Here is a 24251-nt window from a genome sequence, read left to right on the forward strand (position 1 = left end):
GACAAACCCACTGGGGACTGCACAGGAAGCAGGACAGGCGACCGGGCTCAGGGTTTCCTGAGCAGGTGGCAGAGCCCTCGTGAAGGGCAAGGCTGGCCTCACAGCCATTCCTCATCTCCAAAGAACACAAATTAGAGGAAACAGGCCTCAATTGTTCCCCGAGAGATTTTAATTAGCCGAGTAAGAGCTCCTTCCCGGCAGTGCCTGGCGTGATGGACGGCCCGGCGAGGAGCCGCCTGGGGAGTGAGGCTGTCCCCACCCTCCCCTCGAGCGGTCAGGCCATCCATCTTCCCGGTGATCGGGCCAGGGCTGGCTGACCCAGTTCTGGAGGTCAGCCATTTGGCGGGCGAGGGCCCGGGGTCCCGAGATCGATTACCGGGGACACGGTAGCTCCTGACGGCTAGAGCGGGGAAGAACCTATTTCCCAAGTCCCACTGCAGAGCAGGTGCCCAGGGCAGCTGTGCCACAGGCAGAGTCCAGGGCTCCTCCCCTCCTGACCATGGGGCCCCAGGGCTGAGCCCCGGGGCCCTGCATTTGGCAAGAATCACGTCGGGTCAGGGAACTACTGACTCAAGCTGTCCCTCCTTCCAGCGTGAACGGAGACCTGCCCTGTGTGTCCCGTGACCACAGGTGGGTCAGCAAGGAGGTTGCTCGGGTCCTGAAGGCAGAGGAGACTTTCCCGTGTCTCAGAGGGAACAGTGGGCCCCGCACACCCTGCTCTCCCCGCCAGGGACCAGGGGCAGGTCCAGACGAAGACCCCAGGCCCAGCAAATGCACTGCCTCACCCCCTCCAGCCGGGGTCTCTGCAGCGTCCCCCACCTGGCCCAGTCCATGGGATGCACTGTCCCCCCCACCAAGGATGATGAAGCCAGGTCACAGCTGACCCCTTGCTCTGCCTGCTGCACCAGCATGCGGGACCCTCACGGTCTCCAGCAGGAACTTGGGGCACGATTGTCCACATCATACAGATGAGGACACTGGGACAGGGCTGTCCCCTGGGTCCTCCCCGGGCGTCCATGGGGCCCAGCGCCTGCCCACTGGGCTCTGACTGTGTGGCTCAAAAGCGAGGCTGCCCAGGTTTGACTCCCAGCTCCAGGGGCCGGGTACCCCCGGGGGAACTGGCTTCGCCTCTTGGGGCCTTGGCATCCTCCCCTGGGCCAGGAGACCGGCGTCTAGCGAGCCCCAGGAGCAGGTCTGCAGCATCGAGGGGATCCGGCAGAGGAGCTTGTGCTGCAAGCGTGCAGGGCTCTGGACTCCCACTGACCACTTCCCAGCCCTGTGCCCGTGGTTGCTCAGGACCTGACGCCCCCAGGGGTGCCCCGGGTGGGGAGCCCCTCCATGTCATCCCCACCGATCCCCCCACACCTCTCTGAAAGGGCAGGAAGGACGTAGACTCACTTAGAGACGAGGGAGAAGGCGTCGGAGCACACAGCAGGGCAGGGCACGAACTTGATGAGGATGTGGCCCAGGGCCGCTGGGAAGTGGGCTCGCATGACCTTCTCCAGCACCGAGCCGAAGGTATGGATGTCGGCCGCCTTGCAGGACGGGTCCCCCACGCCCGTGTCCAGGATGCTCCCTCCGTGCAACACCAGCAGGAGGACGTGCGTCTTGCAGGAGCGCTGTGGGCAGCCTTCCTGAGAAGGACATGGGTGGGGATAGACAGGAGGCAGGGATGCACCGTCGCACACACAGCTGTGGCTGGCCTGTCTCAGCTCCCCACATGGTGGGGCCTCCTGGGCATTCTGAGGGCGGCACAGGGGCAGCAGGCTGGCCAAGCCCCTGTTATCAGGGCGGGGAGGGTCCCACGAGACCTTTCTTGTTCCCATGGGAGCCAGCAGCCCAGAGCAGGACAAGCACCTGCCCAGGGGTGCACAGCAAGTCCTAGGGTGAGGAAGTCTCCCAGCCAGGACTCCTGACCGGCGGCGGCACAGACACCCCAGAAGCCAGCCCACCTCATTGTCTTCGTGGATCTCGATGCTTCCCTGGGCTGGGAACCTCTGTCTTCTCAGGGAGACCCGATACAGCTCTCCTGCGGGGGAACGGAGGACTCAGCGCCCGCGGGCCTCCCGATGCGGGGGCTGCAGCGTTCCCTGGGGTCTCGCTGGAGGGACAGCGTCCAGATCAACAGGACCAGAAACTTCCGTCCTCCCCAGGCAAGGGAAGCTGGCAGGGGCAGCCACCGCACGCCCGGTCCCTGGAGCCGGGGAAGGCGGTCCCAGGAAGCACGACAGCCGCAATGGCACAAACGTCCTCTGGGGACTCCTGCTTCCAGCTTGGGACGCAAATGTGGGCCGAACACGCCTCTGAAAGCCGGAGCCCTGCTCAGAGTGTTTTTTTGAGCATCTGCTTGAAGCCCTCAGACCAACTGCAAGGCTGTGAATTAGGGGAGCGGGGGCCGGGGCAGGCAGAGCCCCAGAGAGGCGGGGCGGCCTCTGGGTCTGGGGAGCTCCGGGGCGACCTCGCCTCCCGCAGCCGCCACTCTTCCTCTGGGGCCTCTAGCGGAGCCTGCGTCCCCTACCGCTGGGACCCGCAAGCTGCCGCCATGGACCAAATCGGGCCTGCCGCCTGCTCTTGCAAATAAAGTTTTATAGGGGCACAGCTGGAGTCCATGGCCATTCACAAAGGGGCCTCAGCGAGTCTTTCGAGCCCACAAGGCCTGGAATATTTGCCCTCGGGCCCTGACAGAGAAGTCTGTGCGGTCTGAACCCTGCATTCCCAAACGTCATTGCACCGGAGTCTGGGGTGGAGGGAGACGCCGCCAGACGTTCACCTGCCCCCTCGCTGCCCGCCTGGGGCCGCCTGTCACGCAGGTCTTGCTTCCTCTCCCTTCTCCCTGCGGGAAGGATTCCACTTTCTCTGTGTGGCCGCACCACACGGCTAGATGATGAACCCCTCATGTGCCTTCAGTGACAGGGAACTCACCCCCACCCCAAGCCCGCCACACCTTCGAGGAGCCACGAGGGGAGGACCTTCCAGGGGCTCTGCGGGCAAGCCCGTGGCAGGGAAGGGGGGAGCCGGACCTAGGGTCAGAGTCGGGTCTCCCAGTGGCCCCAGGGTACTCCGCCAAGGGCACCCAATAAGAAGCCCTTCCTGGCAGGCAAGTGCGTTTCTGAACTCCCCGGTCCTTATGGACATGCTCCTGGTCTCAGGGTAGCTGCTTTACGAGCTGGGGGCTGCTGCCCAGATGGGTGGGAGTGGGTTTCTCGATGACAGAGGGGCTGGCCCGGAGGGGGCAGTGAGGGAGGCTCAGCCTGCGCTTCCTCCAACTCCTTCCAGCCACGTGACCGTCCCCATAACGGCCCGTGGACCCCCGTCCCCGACCCCAGGACAGGCTCCCAGTACAACAGCCGGGTTGCTGGCCTGGTCTTGGCAGAGCACTTACTACGTCCCCGTGCGCGCTGTCCCCTCCTCCCCACGACAGCCCTGAGCTTTGGTTCTCTGGGTGTGAGCCCCCTGTTCAGACAAGAGAACCGAGGCTCACCCCTCCTGGGTCACATGCCCCCGACCTCACCACGAATCAGCCATGCGACTCTGTACACAAGCCCCACACCCGACTGAGGACGATGCCTGGTGGTGCTCTGTCCTCCCCAGGAAGGTGACACCACACTCTGTCCACAGGAGAGGAGACGCTCATGCAAACCACAAAGCGGCAGGCTGCCCAGCACGGACCTCCTCCCCACAGCAAAGCGGCCAGTTCCGTGGTGTGTGTGGCTGCCGGGCTGGCAGTGGCCCAGAGACCACAACTTCCGAGGCTGGGTGGGACCTGGTTTGTAGCCAGTGCCCGAGTCCAAGTCTTGCTCTCAGTGGCTTGAGAGCAGGACTCGGTTTTCTCTTCTGGGGCATGGGGACGGCAGGCTCCTGAAGTAGGAGCCCAGCACAGAGGCGCTCAGACATTCACGGGGCTCAGAGTGGGGCTGGCCACATGCTAAGTCTCTGTCCGTGTCAGTCGTGCATTTAGAGGACATGCCAGGGAGGCTCAGGGGTCCCTGAGCTGGGGCCAGAGGCCGGCAGGGCCGTGGCTGCCTCAGCACGCACAGCCCTGACCCCAAACCTACCAGAGCTCTGATGGCCCCCCGCACCCTTGCTGGGCCGGCTGCTGGCCTCCAGTGCGGCTGCAGGCTCCCGCGCGGTGGCTGCTACAAATTACCATCACGAGCCTATAAATACGCCGCAGGGAAGACACGAGGGTCCCGCCGTCTCCCGGGCACCGTGCCCTCCATGAGCGAGGCTGGCTCCTGCGCTCTCGCTGAGCCCACGGGCCCCAGGCTCCCACATCCTCTGTCGGCCCGAGTACAGCCACCTTGGCCCCGCGCCACGCTCCAGCAGTGAGCTGACGCCGCATCCTGGCCACGGATGACACTGAGGCAGCTCAGGGCTCGGCGGGAACGGGCCTGGCAGGACCCTGGGCACCCTGCGCCTTCCCCCACCAACAGCAAGAGTCTGGCTTCCTTTCAGTGTGCAAAAGCCAGAGAGCTTTGGCTCTGGGGGAGGGAGGAGGGGAGGCCTCGCCCGCCCGCAGATCTAGATCCGGCCGGCTACCAGGCCTGGAGGGGCCCCCTGGGGACATGCGTCTCCAGCCTCAGCAGAGGCCTCTGCAGACACGCAGAAAGGCAGCCTCGAGGCCCCCCAGCCTGTGCCTGGCCCACAAGCCTTCTGCTCTCTGAGAAGCAGACAGTCCCTGCAGAGTAACTGAGGACACGGGTTCCGGCCACCAGACCTGGCAGCTTCGCTCCTTCCTGCCTCGCTCAGGCTGAGCTCTCTGCCTTCCTCCCCCGGCACACCAGTGAACTCCTACCTATACCGCAAAACCCTGCTTAACCATCCCAGCCTCTGGAAAGCCGTCTCAGGTCTACTTAGGCAGAGATGGTCATCTCACGCTGTGCTCAGCTGGCCTGGCTCATTGCCGTGAGGTTAGTCGACCATTTCTGCATCAGACTGGTGGTCCCCAAGAGCAGGGAGCATCGGCAGCCAGGTTTTTGTGAAAGTTCACTGCAAAGACCCCGGGGGGCGTGCAGCCTGGGAGACCTCTCCGTGCTGTGCTCGTCAGCCCCGGGGGAGAAATCCCGTCTAGGGAAGCAGCGTCTACTAGGACGCACATCTCCTGGAAGGCCCCTAGGGGCGCTGGTGTCAGGGAAGCATGGCAAGTTCTCAGCCTGGGCCTCATGGGTCCTCCCCCTTCACAGGCTTCCCCAGAGCCTCCGGGGTCCCGGGAGGCGGGGAGCCCAGGACCTAATGGGAGGGCTGCGTGGTTCTTCCCGAGGCTTTGCTTACGCCGGGGGGCCCTATTCAGGCAGGGTCCCTGTGATGCCCAGGCCCAGGGTGGGGAGAGCCCACGGCTGTTTCTGTGACCGTGTCTTGTGACCTCAGCGCCCACGCCCAGCACCCCTGCTGGCCTACCCAGCTCCCCCATGGCTCCAGCTGCCAGCTGGAGGGGGAGGCTATATTTGCTTACTCACAACCTTGGAGAGGCCCAAATTGTCATCACCCTTCTAATTACCCAAGTTCCACAGTGCTCCTGAGACAGAAGCCAAGGTCAGCGCCCACGCGCTCAGCACACTCAGCAGAGCGTCACCCGGCTCAGTGGAGGGGTCCGTGTCCCTCTCTCCTGCCGCCAGCCGCAGGGACCACGAGGGATGGAGGCCCCTGGCTGCATCCCTGTCAGCGTGGTTTTGCTTGGATAGGGGGGACACCGGGTGATTTTCTCATTTTCCTCCCGTGAGCCCGGACTTCCTTTAGTGTACAGCTATTGCAAGCGTGAGCGTGTGTCCCTTACAACAAGGATCGTGAACCAGCTGCCAGCCCTGCCCAACCGCACACACACACCACACACGCAGCAGAGCGACCGGCCGGCCCTTGGGAGCTGGCGGGCTGGCAAGGGACCCCGGGGGCGTGCAAAGGGGAAGAAAGGCCTGCGGGGCTGACGGTGACCATGAAACACGGCCCGTGAATCAAAACCCTGCATTTGGGTCCCAAAACCAGCTGGACATCACGGCAGCCTCCTGCTCCCCTGGCTGGGGCCCACACATGGCACCCGGGAGCCCGAGGACCTCAAGGGCCCTGGGGTCATGTGACACGGGCCTTGGCTGGGCGGGGGCGCCCACACGGCCTTGCAGCTGCAAGCTCTAGTGCCTCAGAGCGAGGACGGTGCGTTCCCGAAGCTCGGGCCAATCCGGGGGCTCAGGTGGAGCCCAGGAACCAGGGAGGAAAGCTGCGGGACGGGGGCCCCTGCCTGGGAAGAGCAGGCTTGAGGGGACGCGGTGGCCTGCAAATGCTCGGGGTCTGCATGTGGGTCACGGAGGGACGGCAGAGCCCAGCCACCGAGGGAGGTGGTTTCTGGAGGGTTCATGGCCATCCTGGAGGGACCTGTGCTGGCCAGGAGGAGGGACTGTAGGAGCAAGTGCTGTGAGTGGACGCCGGGTGGGTGGACGCCGGGCAGGCACCCCAGGCACAGTGGGCTAGATGGACCCGAGGTCCCTGCTGTGACAGCCTTGGCCCTTCAAGGTCGTGGCCCAGCCCTGTCAGCCTGGGTTCATCAGCTAAGGAGGCTCACCCCTGTGGGCCGGTCAGCCTCCCCCAGAGGCGCTGGCCCACACAGAGGCCTGACCGCCGCCCCATGGAGTGAGCCTGGGGGAGGGAAGGGTGAGCAACCGCCACTGAGCCTGCCGGGCCCTACTGGGGAGCGGGCACAGAGATGCAGGGAAACAGCAGCGCGCCCACCCGCGCACGCCCGCACACTAACCCCTGCTGCTTCCAGAGAAAGGACGGGCCACGGCTCCTGTGCGCAGGCACCCACTGGAGGGACGGCCACGGAGATCACTCCAGAAGGCCTCCTCCCCCCTCTCCCAGATCAGCACTGCCGCATGGCCCAGGGTGTGGGGAGGCAGCCCCTCCTCATCCACGGCTGGTGTCTGCAGAGGGCAGTTTGGCCGCGTCCCTGGAGACACAGAGCGTCCCCCACCCCGCCCTGGGACCGAGCCTCGCACAGACAGGCGCGCACAGGACGCTAGCCATGGCCGTGGGGTCACGCTACAGAGACAGCAACCTGTGCCGCGCGTGGGGGGAGCCGGTGAAACGGGCGACGCCACAGGGAGACAGGACCCCTTCCTGCGGCCGGCGCACCCCCAAACGCACGGGGGGGCGAAGATAATCCCGCTACGTGCTCACCCGCGAGGAGCAGGGACAGGACGAGCATGCGGCGGGCTCCCGTCTGTGCATATTTATGGAGACGATCGTGTGCAGGGAACATGGCCAGTCGCCGCCGCGGCGAGCAGCGTGCCTCACCGGCGTCCTTCCAGAGTTCAGACCATCAGCAGGCACTGCCCACTCAGACATCAGATTAAAAGTGGGAATTTTCTCAACCCCGTGGAGTGGGTGGACTTCTTCTGGGAGATGCTGGTTTCTATGTTCTCCCTGCTTGGGTTTCCTGGCCTCCGGGGAGGACTGTGGCAGTGCTTCCCGGTTTTGTTTCCAGAAGCTCTTTTGTTCCCGGGAGAAAAGGATTTGAGGAAACAGATTCTCTCCGGCTGAAGAGAGATTCTCACCCCAGGCTGAGACCAATGAGGGGTGTCCTCAGGGCTGGGGGAGCTCTGGGGGCCCCAGACCACTGGCCAGGGGCTGCACCGAGGGACAGATGGGACCACCGGGCTGGGGCTCCCACATGTGGGCACCTGCCTGGTCCCATGCCCCCAGGTTTCGCTGAACCTGCGAATGCAGTCCTTTCACGGGTTCCCACTCCAGCTCCACGTCCACGCAGCCGTCCTTCTCCACTGGAGCCCTGACCAAGTCACGGGCCCCATAAAATCCCAGTGCCACGATCCCACAACAGCCTCCCCTCTGCACATCTCCCCTCTGACCTCAAGCACTGGGCCATACAATGGTTTTCAAACCTTCTTCCTCTCATCACAGGGGCTTTGCACATTCTGCTCCCCAAGCCCTGCGTCTTCTTCACGCGGCTGTGTCCAAATATTTCCTCAAAGCCTCTGTGGTCCTGCCCCCGGGGGCGTCCGTCCTTGCCGTCCTCCTCCCAGAAACACCGGGCTCTCTCTTTGGAAACTAGTCCCCGCACTTCAGGTTTTCTGATTACTTGACCCGGTATCTCCTCCCTCCCCAGCTGGGAGGGCCTTCAAGGCCAGGACAGGGTTTGTTTACGCTCCGTTTCCCCCACACAGACCGTCTGGGGGCTGGCACCAACGAGGTGCTCAGGAAATGTTTCTCAAACAAGTGAGCAGACAAGTATTTTGTTCCCGCTTTGGAGCCCCGTCAGCATCAGAAGCTGAGAACGTCCTAGCAAAGCACAGACACCACACAGACGTGTGCAGACACACGCGTGTCCTCATGTGGAGGAACGCACGGGCGCACTCACACGCACGCCAATACGCACATGAGTATCGTGCAGCACACACGCAAGAGGAAAGCTCCTCAGGGCGCCGTCTGCCACCCCGAGCTCATTAAAGCAGCTAAATATAGCCCGTCTGCAGCTGTGCTCAGCACGCTGCCCACACCAGCCAGGAAAAGACACCAGTTACCAGCGGAGCTGCGGGCAGGGGGCTCCAGGCACAGCGGGGCTGGGGCACAACTGCAGGCAGGGTCTCCAGGCATGGTGGGCCGGGGGTGGGGGGCAGCTGTAGAGACACTGGAGGGGACCCTTGGTGGTGATCCAGGCATCTGAGCTGCTCCTCTGGCTCCCGGGCCCCAGCAGGGGATGTGAGGTCAGGCCCCACACATGGGGTGGGTGCTGACACCCCTACCCTCTTTGTCCCTTTCAGGCCACACAGGCTCCACAGGTGATGAGCCCATAGAGCCGAGCGCAGTCAGGACACAGCCCGCTGCTGCTTCTGGCGCGGGTGCAAACAGCGACGGGAAATACTGGAGAAGACCCTGCACGGGGAGGAAGGCCCCAGATTGCAAAGCATGGCACCCACGTCGGGGACTCACACTCCGCCCACTCGGAATCGGAGCTGGCAGAGCAGCACAGACGACCACTGTCATCTCGCTGAAGCCAAGATGCACCCAGCTCCGTGAACAGCACGGCCCAGCAGGGGCCGCGGCCCTGCCACGGCCGCCTTCCCCGTAGGCACTCCAGGCTGTGGTCCTCGCCGACCCAGGGCTGGAGCTGGACCCGCCCCGGCCCCACAACCACATAGCCGCACGTCCCCGGAGAAGATCCTGAAGGCCCAGACCCACAGGACAGCCTTCAGCACAGAATGCGGACGGAAACCTACACCCGCAGTTTGAAAACAGAACACAAGGAACTTCGCCTTCACGTAAACGCATGTTTTTTCCGGCCCAGTCCAGAAGCGGCGGACGGGGGGTCAACCCCACGGCTCTCCCTCTGAGGCAGGTCATGCCTCCCTTGCTGGGGGACGGAGCCACACCCCGCCCCCCTAGCGATGGGAGGTCTGACATCTTGGGGGCCCAGACTGGCCGGGGGAGACGCCCCGTGCAGGGCTAGCTAATTCCCAGAGACGAACGAGCCTTCCACCTGCAAACACCTGCTCTCATGGTCCAAACCCCTCCTTCACACACAAGCCAACCCTCCCCTGCCCCAAATGCCCCCAGGATGGATGCAGATACCCCCACGTTTCTCAGTGGCTGCTCCTAAGCTACTGCCTCCTTTCCAGTGGAAAACATACCCGGGCTCTCGGCTGAGTGCCCCTGCGCTCTGTCCGCCCCCTGGGGCCGTGCACCCCTGCACTCAGTCCAGGGCCATGCACCCCATCACTCCATCCAGCCCCAGGGCTGTGCGCCCCCCACGCTCTGTCTGCCCCGGGACAGAACTGGGCGCTTCCTTGTGGCCCTTCCTCTTGGGAAACGTGAAGGTCCTGGTCCCCCTGGGTCTTCACTCAGCCTCCTCTGCAGGCTGAACTCTGGGAGCTCATCCAGACGCCACCCCACTCATGCTGAGCCCTGTGCACTCAGCCTGAGGCTTTGGGGTGCCCCTGTCAGAGGAGCCTGGCCCCTCCCCAGCCCCTGACAGCCTTGTCCAACAGCTGCCCCCAGGTGCAGAGAACCCCTTCCATGCTGGTCCTGAGCCGTGGGAATGCAGACACCTTCCTGCCGCTGAGGGATGGACCAGCCCGGGGGGCGGGAGAGGGCGCAGCGTGGGCTTAACCCTCAAAGGAGCAACCACAGACCCAAACAGCAGGAGAGAGAAGAAGGGGGTTCGGAGACCCAACTGCCATCTTGACCCTCCCTGACCCCAGCCTCTTGAGAAACCCAACCCCGCCAGCAGCAGACATGGCTCAGAGGATATCTTCAGGTCACAGGGTTGACTGCAGACACTCTGCCAAGCGTCCCTGGGGCGGGCCCTGCAGGAAACCTGGAGAAGGTCCACCAGACAGATGTGCAGGTCCAGGACGACTAGGGGCGGGCTCTGCACTCACAGCCTCTGGGGAGTGGGGGAGGCAGATGGCATGTCCGCGTCTGTGTCACCCGAAGGACCTCGTCTCTGAGGCTCCAAGGCTTTGCACCCCGTTCCTGTCCTCTCTGACCATAGGCAAATGACCCACAAGGCTTTGCAGGGTCCCATCTGCCGTGCCGGGCTTAGCCTCCTGGCCCACCGGCCCCCGCGCTGCCCACACGTGGGAACTCGGGACCCCAGGCTCAGGCCACAGGGCAGGGAGGGGCCCCAGGCCCAAGGAGGCTGGACCCACCCAGGCGGGAGACAAGCCTCGGGGGAGTCGGGCTTAACTCACGCTGCTTCTCCTGGAGGGCGCTGGAAGTGCATGGGGCGCTCGCATCTCCTGTAGGGAGAGAGAAGACACATGAGCAGACTCCCCACCATGGTGCTGGGCGCTGGGAGGCCACATGGGGCTCCTGCCCACCCCCTCCCAGAGCTGGCGTAGGCAGAGGTCTCCCCCTTCATGCCCCACAGTGCGCAGAGCCGGGGAACGCGAGGCCTGGCTTCCTCTCCTCCCTCCGTCCAGGGCAGCTGCTCACAGGACGCTGCCCTCTCTGGGGACACTTGGCAGCGTGCAGACCGCCACAGGTCCTCTCCTAGCTCCACACCCACGTCCGCTCCTGCCTCCCCCCTGCATTAGCTCTGGATGCCCTGGGCCACCGCAGTGACCATCCTGGGACTGCCCCCTCCCCAAGTCCTGCCTCGGCCAAGGCACCCCCTTCGCCCCCAGCTGGAGGGACGGCTGGCCCTCCCCACCCCCATCCTCACACAGTCGGGGACCGAGTCCCGTGGGGTCTGCCCCACAGTGGAAGGGGCGTCTGTGCTGTCCACCGCTGTCCCTGTGCCTGGCATGCTGCTTCTCAGCCGCGCATGCCCCCATGGGCAGACTCCGGCCAAGTTCCGTGGACGACAGAGTTCACCCCCACACCCCAGAGAAACCACTCTCCGCAGTCCTGAAAGTCAGATGAACCCCTCGCGGCCAGCGGGCTCCGGAAGGCATCGGAGACGACAGCCACGTACAAAATACACTTTCGTTTGCACATAAACGATCCCTAGCCAAGTGACGACACCCGCGAACATCCCCCCCAAGGCCGCGGGAAGAGCATTCTGCGGAGGGGACAGACCACAGCCGACTTGAAAAGGACGGTGCTGGAGGGAAGTCGCACACCCCAGCACCGTACTCACAGCCGCAGCTGACACCGCCGGCGTTGAAGCTCTCTGTGCAATGACTTTTTTCAATGACTTCCTTAAAATCATATACCCTCAGGAGGGGAAGCCCCAGTCCGTGCACGGGCAGGGATGGGTGGGCCCCCGCCTGCACGCCCCATGGGGCATGCTGCCATTGTCCCCTGAGCTCTCTGCCTCCTATTACCAGACTCACCCCAGGATGCATGCTCTGCCCAGACCGCTCTCAGCTCGAGGGCCCGCAATGGCTCCCCTTCCTCGTGGTCTGAGCCTGGCAAGCCAGCCTCTCCGGAAAGCAGCCCCTGGGCACCTGCTGTGTCCTCTCCCGCCCCCATGCCCTCCACCGAGGGATGCTGTCTCTGAGTCGGTCTCACCGTCTCAGGCCACACTCCTTTCTTGCACAGGTAAGAGCGTGGCTCCCTGGTCGAGCCGTCCACGGCTGTCTGATTCCTACAGCGATAGTGAGCTCACGGTCCCCAGATGACGACAACTGTAAGAGGGAGGACCTCCGTGCCTGGCTGGGGCATTTACCCTTCACTCCTCAGACAACGAAAATCCCCGTGCCAGCCTCCCTGCGGAAGGAAATCCTGGGTTTACAGCACAGTAGAGCTGAATGGAGATGGTAAACTCACAACAGGACCTAGGCTTTTTCTCCCGCCCCAAAATGACACCAAATAATTTCCTAGGAATTGGTCTTTAGCAGTACTATAAAATAAGAAGGGGGTGTCCTTGGCAGAGCGGACACTGTCAAGCACCCCTGAGAGGTGGACAGCAGAGGGAACGGGTTGGGGGAGGCAGGGCTGGTGATGGCATGTGAGAGCCCGTGCACAAAGAAAAGGTGGGGACTGTGTTCAGAAGTACTAAGAGTTTGAAGATGGCAACAGCAGAGCATAAAATCAAGTGAGAGACCCTCAGTGTGGAGCTACGTAGGACCACCAAGGTCACGCAGCTGTACTGCCAACAAGGAGAGGGGAAGACATAATTTGCATCCTGCAGAGGAAGGAAGGCTGTGGCCAAAGGAGGGGCAGCTCGGGGGAGAGCAGGCTCCTCGATGGAAAACCCAGGAGCAAAAGAAGCTTTTGCAACCACCTGGGCCTGCCGGTCCTCCTCCCAACACCTGCCTGTACTGACCGAGCAGAGGCATCTGCTCTCAGGTGTGGGAAGGGCTGAGTGTCTGAGAACAGGACACCCTGGGAAGCTAAAAATACCAAGAAGAATAAACCAGAAGCTCATGTCATCCAGCAGCATGTGCTACCCTCCCCAATAATCAGAGCACAGCTGTTTGCAATAAACAGACACATCCCGGCAGCCAGCGACAGGCTGGGGGTGGGGGTGGGGGTCCGACTACGGAGTCGGGTACACAGTGTCACCCAGTATCACAGGAAGACCAACAGCATGTAAGCAAGACACCAAACTCAGTGATGGAGGGAGGTGAGCCCAGGAAAATGGATCTGCAGACCCCTTGGCCAGTTAGCAGGACCTCAGAGTCCAGCCATCACCACCAGGATCTAAAGGACACTTAAAACACAGATTCAGTGAGTCTGGGAGGGAGCTCCAAAATTCACATCTCTGACAGGTGTCCAAGTAATGCTGATGCTATGGGTCCAGGGAACACTCTTTGAGAACCACATTATTAGACATAGGACATAAGCCAGAGTTTGGGAGGAATCATGGAGTAAATAAAACAGCTCTCTGGGAAAGGGAAGGCAGAGAAGGTGGTCGGGACACCTGGGCGGTGCCTGCTTCCCTCCTGACAATAAGAATGTGGCCTGATGACACTCAGTTTGTCCCTAAAACAAGACTGTAAGCAGCCCCTTAAGTGAGAGCTCACAGACTGTTAGTATAAATTATTCAGAAAGACATATGCAGACTCTGAACATAAAAGATAGCAACATGGCAAGGACTGAGTGGGACACAGGGCTCAGGGACACAGGGCTGTTCAGTACATGAAAGTCAATCACAGTAACAAAACAGGACAAAACCCATAGGATCATCTCAATAGAGGCAGAAGAAGCACTTGGCAAAACACAACACCCTTTCATGAGAAAAGCCCTGATCTAACCCAGAATAGAAGGGAACTGCCTCGACCAAGCAAATGACAACTACAGGTAAAGCCCAGCTAACATTATATTTAACAGCAGAAGACTGAAAACTCCACCAATGATCGGGAACAAGACAAATGCCAGCTCCCACCATTGCTATTCAGTATTACACTGGAGAATCTAGCCAGGGAATACAGGCAAGAAAGGGAAATAAAATGCATCCAGGCTGGAAAGGAAGAAGTAAAACTACCTGTTTGGAGATGACATGATCTTGCATATAGAAAATCCTAAAGAATCCTCACCCCAAAATAAACCTAATAAATGATTTCAGCAAAGTTGCAGGATACAAGATTATATACAAAAATCAATTGCATTTCTATATACCTGCAAATAATCTATGAATGAAATGAAGAAAATAATCCAGTTACAATAGCACCAAAAAGAATAAAATACTTTGGAATAAATTTAGCAAAACAAGTGCAAAACTTGTACCCTGAAAATTACAAAATGTCCTGAAAGAAATTAAAGAAGACCTAAATGAACAGAAAGACATCCCATGTTCATGGATTGGAAGACTGAAAATGTTGAAATGATGATACACCCCAAATTGATCTACAGATTCAACACAACCCCTATTAAAATCCCAGCTGGGTTTTTTGCAGAAATTGAGAAGCCGATTCCAAAATTCACATGGAAATACAAGGAATACAGAATAGCAAAAAAAAAAAAAAAAAAACTTGCAAAAGAGAGCAAAGCACATGGATCCTGATTTCAAACTAACTACAAAGGCACAGTTATCAAGATGATGTGGTGCAGGCCTAAGGATACACACGTATCAGCGGAATAGAACTGAGAGCCCAAATGTAAATCCCTATGTTTCTGATCAACTGACTTTTGACAAGGATGCCAAGACAATTCAAGAATTGTCTTTCCAATAAATGGTTCCAGTACCACTGGTAACCCACCAGCAAAACAATAAAGTTGAACCCCTACCTCACACTCTATATAAAAATGAACTCAAAGTGAATCAGACCTAAGTGGAAGAGCTAAAACTATAAGAGTCTTAAGGGTAAATCTTCATGACTTTGTATTAGTTGATGGTTTCTTAGATATGGCCTCAAACACAGAAATAATAAAAGTGAAAGTACATAAAATGGGTTTCATCTGACTGTTAAAAATTTGCACTCTAAAGGGTATTATCAAGAAAGTGAAAAGACACCCACAGCATGGAAGAAAGTATCTGTAAATCATATAACTGATAAGGGTCTAGTATCCACAATATATAAAGAACACTTATAACTCAACAAGAGAAAAACAATCTGATTTTAAATGGGCAAAGGATTTGAATAGACTTTCTTCAAAGAAGATAAACAATGACCAAAAAGCACATAAACATATGTTCATCATCATCGGTCATTAGGGAAATGCAAATCCAATCCATAATCATACGCCACGTCGTACCCACTGGCGCAGCTATAATCGAACAACAGACAAAGACAAGTGCTGACAAGAATGTGGATTGTCTGAACTCTGGTACAACACTGGTAGGAAGGGAACATGGGGCAGCCTGGCACTCCCAGTCCCGGGAGTGTCCCCACAAAAACCCGTATTTGAATACTTACAGTAGAATTACTTATAACAGTAAAAAGGAGGAAACCACCTGAATGTCCACCAGCTGATGAATGGATGAACCGAATGTGGGACTATCATTCAGCCGTAAAATGGAATGACGTTCTGGTTCATGCCACAGCAGGGCTGAGTCTCAGAATCACGATGCCAAGGCAGACAGCAAATACAAAAGGCCACATACTGTTGGAGTCCATGCATACCAAATCCCAGGGTTTTGAGGAAAGAAAAATGGGGAGTGGCTGCTGGTAGGTATGGGATTTCTTCTTGGGCCGATGAGATGTTTGGGAACTAGGTAGTGGTGGCTACTTAGGGTCATGAACGTACAAACTGTACAGAAAGCGCAGAATTGTGCACTTTACAAGGGTGGGTGATATGGTATGTGAATTGTGCCTCAGTTTGTAAAAGAACTTGGCAGGACCTACCTTCCTTGGACAATGTTAATGACAGCACTGTGCTTCCTGAGATCACTGGACTCAAGCTTGCTCCCGTTCCATGTCATAATCTCACTGAGGGATCTTTGGTTAATTAGCCCACACTGAAGTGCGTGTGGTCTATTTCCATCCACTTCTAACCCACCAGGGGACTCTGACATATCAAAGAACAGGAAGAAAGAAACCTTGCAGAGCACAGAATGAGTCTGTGGCACCCACGGAAAAATACCAGGTTGTTACGGAAAAAAACCACAGTGCACGAAAATGAAAAGATGATTGTTAAAAAAAAGAAAGAAAGAAAGAAAAAGAAAAAAGCAAAAAAGCCCCCCAAAAACAAAAAACAAAAGCAAAAAAAAACCCTAGAAGAGCTGAGCAGAGGAAGGGCGATGGCTAGAGAAGACAGAACCGGGGAGCTACCGATGGGGTTGGAGCGAGGAACATCTCCAGAGCCCAGCAAGGACCAAGAAATAGGAACAGGACAGGCAAGGGGAGACCCAGGTCTGGAACGTCTCTAAGGTAAGTGTGGAAGGGGAAACAGAGAAAGAAACCCCTGAAAAATAATATAAAGAAAACATGCGTGTGCATGCGCCTATGTGCACATCAATATGCAGTCGTATACAACGTAACATATACAACGTGCCATATAGTAACTTAAACAAGTGCCGTATAGAGACCCGATACATTGTACTCTGTGTTGCGCGTTTTGTGTGTACAGAGTGCCTGTCATGTCCCATTACATGCTGCACATGCGTACCTAGTATACACTGTGTCATGTTGTACACATCATATGTTGTCTGCGTATGTGCACGTGTGTATGTGGTATACGTCACACCTCACAGGCCGTCAGGAACTCAGGAGCACGAAACGGCTTCAGGCATCCAGGCAGAGCTAACACGCAGGCAGCTAGCCCACAGCTGAGTCTGTAGCCCAGAGAAGAAGTCGCGGCTGGAGACGGACATGAGGTCATCATGGAGGGCGGTGGCGACCGCCCAGGCTGGTCTCCGGGGCAGCCTTCTCCTGATTCGTCCTCGGGGCTTCTGCTGCCCAGAGTCATGCCTGGGCCTCAGTGCCCTCCTGCATGGTGACTGTAGCCAGGACCTCTGCTCCTCCTCGGCTCCAGGGGGCTGTGCCCTCACCGAGCGCAGGAGCGGCCCGTGTTGTGGCGAATAGATGGGCGGCCGATGAGATGAATGCGTGTGTTCTGCTCTGTGAATGAGTCACACCCTGAGTCCCCGGGGCTGCAGACACAGTGGTTTCCCCTCCTCACCCTCCCCTGCACCCCCTGCTTCCCCCTGCCCACAGGGAGGAAACAGCATCAGCATCGTGGCTCTGACCCAGCGTACCCCTCCCAGCGAGCCCGTCAGGTGCTTGCCGGAACGCACCTGTCCCCGAAGCGTGATGACCCGGTACGGAATGCACTTGGCAAGTCCTGACTCACTTAAGCTCCCCCAACACCGGCACTAGCCCCGCTCTGCCCACGAAGAAAGGGAGGTGCCAAAGGTACCCAGAGTTTGCCTGCCCACAGAGCCAAGTTCATGCCCAGACCACGGAGAGCGCCTGAGGCTCTCCCTCCCCTGTCCGCCCAGCCCCCCCAGCCCTGGCTGCTGCTCCTGTCCCTCCCAGCTCGCACAGGCTGAGTCAGGGGGGTGGGGATGGGAAGAGGTTGGCCAGATGGGCCTTGAGTACAAGGCTGGGCTTGTCTTATAGTGACTGAGCACTGTCCCGGGAAGCAGCTGGAACCTGGGACCCCTTCTGGGCCCCTCCAGGCTTCGGGGTGAAGGCAAGGGCAGGCCAAGGGTCCGTCTGCAAACACACGGCTGTGACAACTGGGGCGTTGCCTCTGGATAGGCTCTGGGGACCAGACTGGAGCCTGCCCTTCCTGGGAACGGGCCAGTAACCCAGGCTGTTTCTTTAAGACCTGACTACTCTGCAGAGGCCCCAAAGCCCACCTCCATCCAGCTGGCAATGAGGATACAAGGGAGAGGGACAGAGCGAGGTGCCGCACCAGCTCCCAGGCCCTCGGGCAAAACACAGCATCTGTAAGCCTGGGGTGCGCCATCTGTAGGAAGAACACCAATCCGTCCCTGGTGCATCCGTCTCACAGCACAGCTTTGGCATGGTGAGTGCCCCAAGCCCAGGGTGCGGGGGATGGGCGCGAGGGAAGTGGTTCCGGTCAAGACACCAGCACCGAGCCGGCTGCCACCAAGAGGCCGTCCTCTCAGGCTGGGCTGGGACCATCTCACAGAACACCTACTGAGGGGACGGCCTGGCCCAGCCTGTGCATGTGTGAGGAATGACAGGGCCGGGAAATGAGGAAGAGGTGCTCTCTGGGCCAGGGGAGGGGGGACAGGAAGGACTAGCCTGGGGACAACACGCCCAGAGGCCAGCCCCCTTGACCCCAGGTGGTTCTAGATCTGGCCCTGCTTCCTGAGAGGCCTTCATCCAACCCAGGCTCTGATGACACAGCCTTCCCACTAAGTGACCTGCTCCACCCACCCTTCGAAGCCTGGCTCTGTAGCTCCGTCCTCGGGAACGTTCCCTGCCCCCTCTCTCCCCGGTGCCCAGCGACCCTCCACCCAAGCTTGAACCCTTACATCTTGTCTTGTCCTGCATCACAGTCACAAGCAGTGGCCCCAGGTGGGCCCCAGGGTTCCATCTGCCAAACGCTTGTATGCAGTAGGTGCTCAGCAAACTCTCAGGGATGTGAAACGGCCAAATGGGCAGGACGCCTGGGAGAATGGGCTATTCTGCTGATGGACACCTCCATGAAAAGCCCGTGGCCAACCCAGCTGCACACTCTGTCCTCAACCACTTGGCCCGCAGCAGGTGCGGCCCGGCCTGCTCCCCTTCCAGGTCCTTCCCAGAGGCTCTCGACCCGCCGCCCCGGGTTCACCTGTGCTGCCGACCCCAGAGCTCGCCCCCGACCCTGCCCCCAGGAAGGCGTGCCCCCGGGGGAGGTCATCCCACGGACAAAGGAAGCTCAGCCACCCGGCACAGAAAGCCCCGCACGATTCCCCACGTGGCCACAGCATTCGGGGAGGTGCCCGGAGAGACCAGAGCTCTCGCCGCCGTTGCTCGCGCCCCGGCCCCTGCGGCACACATGTGCACACGCCCCGGCCCCAGAAGCAGAGCCTCACCCGGACGCTCGCCCAGCTTCACCATGGTCTCCATCTGCTCCGCCAGGTCGTTGGAGTTCCACTGGCTCATCCCGATGAGGAGGGCACTCTTCCCTTCGGCCACCTCCTCTGTGGGCAGAAGCAGAGGCGGGCGTGAGCACGTGGGCTGCGTCCAGGTGACCTACCTGCGGAGGCAGACTTCCGCTACTGGAGGGGTCTGTGCTCGTGGACAGCTACGACACTTCCCGGAAGCTTCCGCTGCGGGCAGGCATGGCTGCTGCACCCTACGGGGCCCCCACAGGCTGCAGCAAAGTAAGGGACGAGGGGACAGTCATGAGGGAGGCTGAAAGCCCCATCTGTGTCTCTGTTCCCGCCACCAAGAGCGGTATTTCCTGAAAGGAAACGTGCTTGCAAGGAAGAGGAAAGCCATGCCCCTTGCTCAGTTTTTCCTTGGGTAGGTTACTTGGCTTCTCCGAGCCTCAGTTCTCCCATCAGAAAAATGGGTGCAAGTCCCCCCAACACACAGAGCTGCCATGAGGGTTCAACGAGGCAATGGGGCAAAGCTCTCAGAGCATGGGTTGCTGGTTGATAAAGATAGTACGGTCTTCCCCCACGTGAGAGGTACTGCCACCGGCATTTGGGGTCTGAGGGGGGCAGGACCAGCTCCGCTGTACCTGGGAGGGCAGGAGACATCGGGCTCCGAGCAGGCCTTGATCTGTATCAACCCCTTGGCTCTCACATCACACTTGTGAACCCAGTAATGCCTCCGTCCTCTCCGACACCCCCCTCAACCCCGTCTCTATCCCGGCTCTTCCCCAGAAGGGCTTGGGGATGGCATCAAAGGAGTCAGTGGGGCCATGTTCCCCAACCACACTGAGCGCCGGTCCCCGAGTCCCATGTCAGCTGCACATCCGTCTGGTGCAGGCCCCGTCCCAGAGCAGGGCGTGTCCTCCAGACCGATCCCACAGGCGTCCGCTGGCCCAGCTGTCAAAGGGACGAGCCTTCCTGCCAAGGGCGCCAAGCCCCCTTTCACAGGGTTAGCGGGTCCACAAGGAGAATCCCACGGGTGTGGGTGTGGAGAACACCACAGGGCAGGTGTGGGCCTGGGGAGCAGGGGACAGGACCCACATGGCTGCCAAGACAGAGCATGGAGAACTGTCCAGGGTCCTGACCGTGCCGGGGCTCCCCGACCCCACCTCCCGCTGGGACTCCTGCTCCTGCCTCCAGAGTTCACCTGGAGGGATTCACCCACGTCACCGGATGCCGGCTCTGCACGGAGATGGTCACATGCACTTCACAGACATCCCCTTACTCTGCCCTCGTGACACATCTAAAAAGGTAACGATCGGCATCATTTCCATTTTATAGACAAGGAAAACTTAGCACAGAGCAATTCAGGACCTTGCCAGAGGCCACCAGCCAGAACCGGGATTTGAACCCAGGTGCACCATTCCAAGAGCCCTCCAATCCGGATGGCCTGGTCTGGACACCGTGCGTCGGCTGCCCAGCCCCCCAGCCAGGCGCCACACATACACCCTGACCGCTCCCCACGGATGGTGTACTCCCCGCAGTCACACGTCTACACTGGCATGCAGCGCCGTGTTCTGGGCACACCCCAGCCAGATTCCAGTCCACACTCTGCCCCAGGTGTCCCCCAGCTGTTCCTGTCCTCATGTCTCTTCCGCGGGGCTCTGGTTCGACAGCCCTTCCCAGCAAGCCGTCCCGAGGACAGGAAAGGATGCCCTGCACCTTCGAAGCTCCAGGGGCCCATGTGTGGTCAGAAGATGTCAGGGGGTACAACCCTTGGGGGAGCAGGACCGCCAAGGGGTTAAAAGCTCGCTCTGGGGTTCGACGGGCTCTCTTCAACCTTGGGTGCACCATCTGCAGGCTCTCGGACCTCGAACGGTAACGTGTGTTTACAAACCTCAGTATTTCTCACTATGAAATCACATCGTGGCGTCAGGGGCTGCCCTGAGGTTAGATGACGTCAGGAAGGCAAGGTGTCCGTGGGCATGACGACCACAGGGCAGGTGTGGGTCTGGAGAACCGCCCGTGAAGATGACAGCACAGAGCCCCATGGGGTGTGTGTGTTTGAGGTGGTCAGCGCCCCAGGGACTCCCGGGGCTCAGCAGAGGCCCCTCCTCTCCTGGCCCACAGCCCCTCGGTCTCCCTTTCCAACAAGTGCAGTGTCCTCACAGACTCGCGCCACATCCCTGTGCTTGTGGTCGGCCCGCCCCACGCAGCTCCATTCTCACCCGCGCCCCTCCAGGCCAGCCCACTCCTCTCAGGCTGTAGCAGTCCCTGCCACACTGTCCCCCACCACCAGGGCAGGCCTCGCTCTGGCCACGTGCTTGGCTCCTGCTGCCCGGCTCTCTGGGCTCAGGACCTCCCTGTCCCCACTGGGCTCTTACTGTTCTTCCTCTCCCACTGGATCTCTCTCAACACCCCGGTTTAGTCCTGGGGAGCCGCCCACCCCCCCCCACTCTGCTTTCAGGAACCTTCTACAGCTTCTTCTGCACGCTGCCCCCAGCCGCCCCTCGCCCGCACTCTCCCCTCCCTGGGTCTCCCCTCTGCCCACTCTCAGCTCTCAGCCTGGGGGGTTTACTCTGGCAACAGCGAGTTCCTCCCCGAGAGGACACGCACACACGTGCACTCCTGGAGCCTGTGGCCCGCTCGGTCTTTCTGGGTCCCTTCGCTGTGGTACGTGCCTCTCGGCAGGGCCTACGGAGGCCACGAAGCGCTGGCTGGACGCGTGCTCTGGTTACTGATTCTGCATTTCGGCTGGAGGCTGTGCCCCGCATGCTGACCGTCGCCCCCAGAGACTCCGGAGGAAGGTTTTTGCACCGACTTCTCTCCCATGGAGCCCCCGTCCCTGCCCAGCCCAGACCCTGGATGGACTCGGAAACCCTGATGCGAGCTGGGTCCTCACCTTTTAGTCACGGCCTCCGCATCCTCCCACCCCGGGGCCGCAGGATCTCAGAGCAGCGAGACTCCTTGTTCTGCACAGCAAGGCTCCACCTTGAGCCCACAGAGCCGAGGGCGTGTCCCCTTCAATGGTCACTGGCCCAACACCACCCTTGTTACCCCTGCATCAAACACTGATCTCTCAGGACCGAGGAGAGCCCTGCCCTGGGGCCTCTGGGTTCAGAACTGCACACCTTCCCCGGCACTATGTACTGTGGTCCAGCCTGCCCCCTCCACGGCCATCATGGGGTCCCCACACACCCCATCTTGGACACCTCGGGGCAGCTCCGTGGCACCCACTCCTCCTCTCTCGGCCGTAATGAGATGACAGGGGTCAGGAGTTCCCCTGTGGTTTGATTCTGTGAGGCCCCTTTGCCCCCCACCCCCGCCACGGCACAGCGTCCCACTCATCCCTGAGACAAATAACCCCACCCCTGCCATGTGCAACATGATGGGCCCCAGAGACTTGCCTGGGGTCAGACACGGGCCAGTCACCGGCCCAATCTCTGTCCAGGTGGCTTGCACTGTCCACTACCTTCCCTCCCGCCTGAGGCTGTGCACCCACAGGAAGCCCAGACAAAGTTGCGCCGTGGCTCCCCGTGGGCTCATGGCAGCACCGTGCTATGGTTTCCATGGGCTTGTGGCAGCCTCACACCGTGGTCTTGGTTGTGTTTTCCCTTATTTTATTTTCGGCAGCTGTCAGTGGGGCTCACCTGCTCTCCGCTGTCTTCCTGCCCACCACCACCGACCAGCAGGCTCTGCAGGGCTGGGAGAGTGCCCATGCGCCCCGTGTGCCCTACGCGAGGGCAGCGCCCGCTCCCCGACATGCAGGTACTCAGTAAACACTGAAAGAGGGGACGGGTGGGCAGATTCTAGCCCCTGCTCTGCCCGACTCCTTGAGTGACCTTGAGCGACCCTGAGCAAGCTTCCCAGTCCTCTGGCCTCAGTGTCCCAGCCTGGAGATTGGGGTAGCAGTGTTGAACTCAAAGACCTTGCAGGCCCCCAGCTCTGACATGGGGTTGAGCCATGGCCCCTCCCGGCGCCCCTGGCTTTGCCCTCACTCTGCACCCCAACCTCCAGACTGGTCTGCAGCCCCCACATTTCCTGTGACTGACAGGAGGGAGGCACCTCTTCTGGGTCGGGAATCTGGACCCCAGCACCCAGCCCACAGTGCCCAGGGAGCTGGCCTTCTGCCCAGGGGGTGCTGGGCGCTCAGCCTGCTCCACTCTCCTGCCCCCAATGCCTCGCACCCCTCACACACAGCCGAGCCCCCCACCCAGAGCCCAACCCTCTCCCCTGCACTATCAGAGCGAGGGGCTTCCGCCCCACCAGGGAAACCCTGTTTGGGCCTACAGGCTGGAGGATGGAAGAAGGTCCAACCTCAGTACTAAGTCAGAGAAAGGGACCTGACCCCCCCCACATTGAGCTTTGGGGTTCCAGCCCCGCCACCCCATCTTGATGTGGCCTCAGTTTCCCCATCTTCCCCATCAGAACACTGAGGAGGAGGACATAATGTTGCAGGGGCCTGCTCGGCACGAGCACCCCACCAAGGGGCTCCCCAACGGCTGGAGGACGCAGGGCCCTGCTGGGGGAGGGGACGGCGGGAGGACAGGGCCAGGGAGGGGACCCTCGAGTCCTGGACCCCCGAGTCCTGGACCCCCACGGCCTGGCCCCAAGGCTGAGAGCTGCCAGTGGGGCCTGACTCAGCTCAGGCAGAGGAGGACGGCTTCATCCTTGACTGCTCGCTTGAGCCCAGGACCCTCCAGAGGCCTTGAGGGGGGACCACACGGAGCACCAGGAGGAGGGAAGGGGGCAGCCCAGAAGTAAGGAGGGCTGCACAGCCTGTGGGTCGGCTCCTGTGGCTGAGGGCTGGGGTGCTAGGCAGTGAGGAGCAGACAACGGGGCTCCCAGGAGCCTAGGGCAGAGGGAGGGGAAGAGGGCGGACCTGTGGCCGGGGGAGGGGAGGCCACAGCGAGAACAGGTGTGGCGGGAGGCACAGTGGGCAGGGCGGAAGGTGGGACCCTCAGAGGGGAAGCAGGTGAGCCTGACCCGTCCACCACACCACACCATAGTGCTCCCACTGCAGGCCATCCCCGTCCTCTAGGAATCCCAGCCCCGATGAACGGCCAAGTATTTGAAACAGACGTCCTAAGCATCAGAGTAGTGACACTTGTCCTCACACTGAAGGCTAGTTGCTACGGAGACGTGGCCCCGGCATCCCCTCCAGACGGACACCAGTGGGGACAGCAAACGAGTCCCAAGGGGGCTGTTTCGGGGGTGGCCTCAGGGGCAAGCCTCCCCCTGCCCAGCTGGGCGTCCTGGAAGGCACTGGAACCAGGCATTCCCCATCTCTGGAGGCATGGAAGGCACAGGGAAACTGAAGCTGGGAGACGATCAATGGCAAGGCTGAGATCACGTCCCAAGTGCCTCAAGTGTCCCAAGTGCCCCGAGTGTCCCGAGTGCCCCGAGTGTCCCGTGTGCCCCA

At 60.2% G+C, this 24251-nt stretch overlaps 1 protein-coding gene across 8 annotated transcripts in view; it reads right to left on the minus strand.

The window, feature by feature from the left end:
* PITPNM3 (PITPNM family member 3) overlaps positions 1–24251 on the minus strand; it is a 62494-nt gene that overhangs the window by 21181 nt on the left and 17062 nt on the right. For all 8 annotated transcript variants that reach the window (XM_047707550.1, XM_047707551.1, XM_047707553.1 and 5 more), the window contains exons 3-6: positions 18824–18931; positions 10695–10742; positions 1953–2029; positions 1399–1634 (exon numbers count right to left, since the gene is read on the minus strand). In XM_047707550.1, the coding sequence (XP_047563506.1) occupies positions 1399–1634; positions 1953–2029; positions 10695–10742; positions 18824–18931 (469 nt within the window). The remainder of the gene's footprint in view (positions 1–1398; positions 1635–1952; positions 2030–10694; positions 10743–18823; positions 18932–24251) is intronic.

The sequence above is a fragment of the Lutra lutra genome, chromosome 16 (assembly GCF_902655055.1).
Source record: "Lutra lutra chromosome 16, mLutLut1.2, whole genome shotgun sequence".
NCBI classification, from domain to species: domain Eukaryota; kingdom Metazoa; phylum Chordata; class Mammalia; order Carnivora; family Mustelidae; genus Lutra; species Lutra lutra.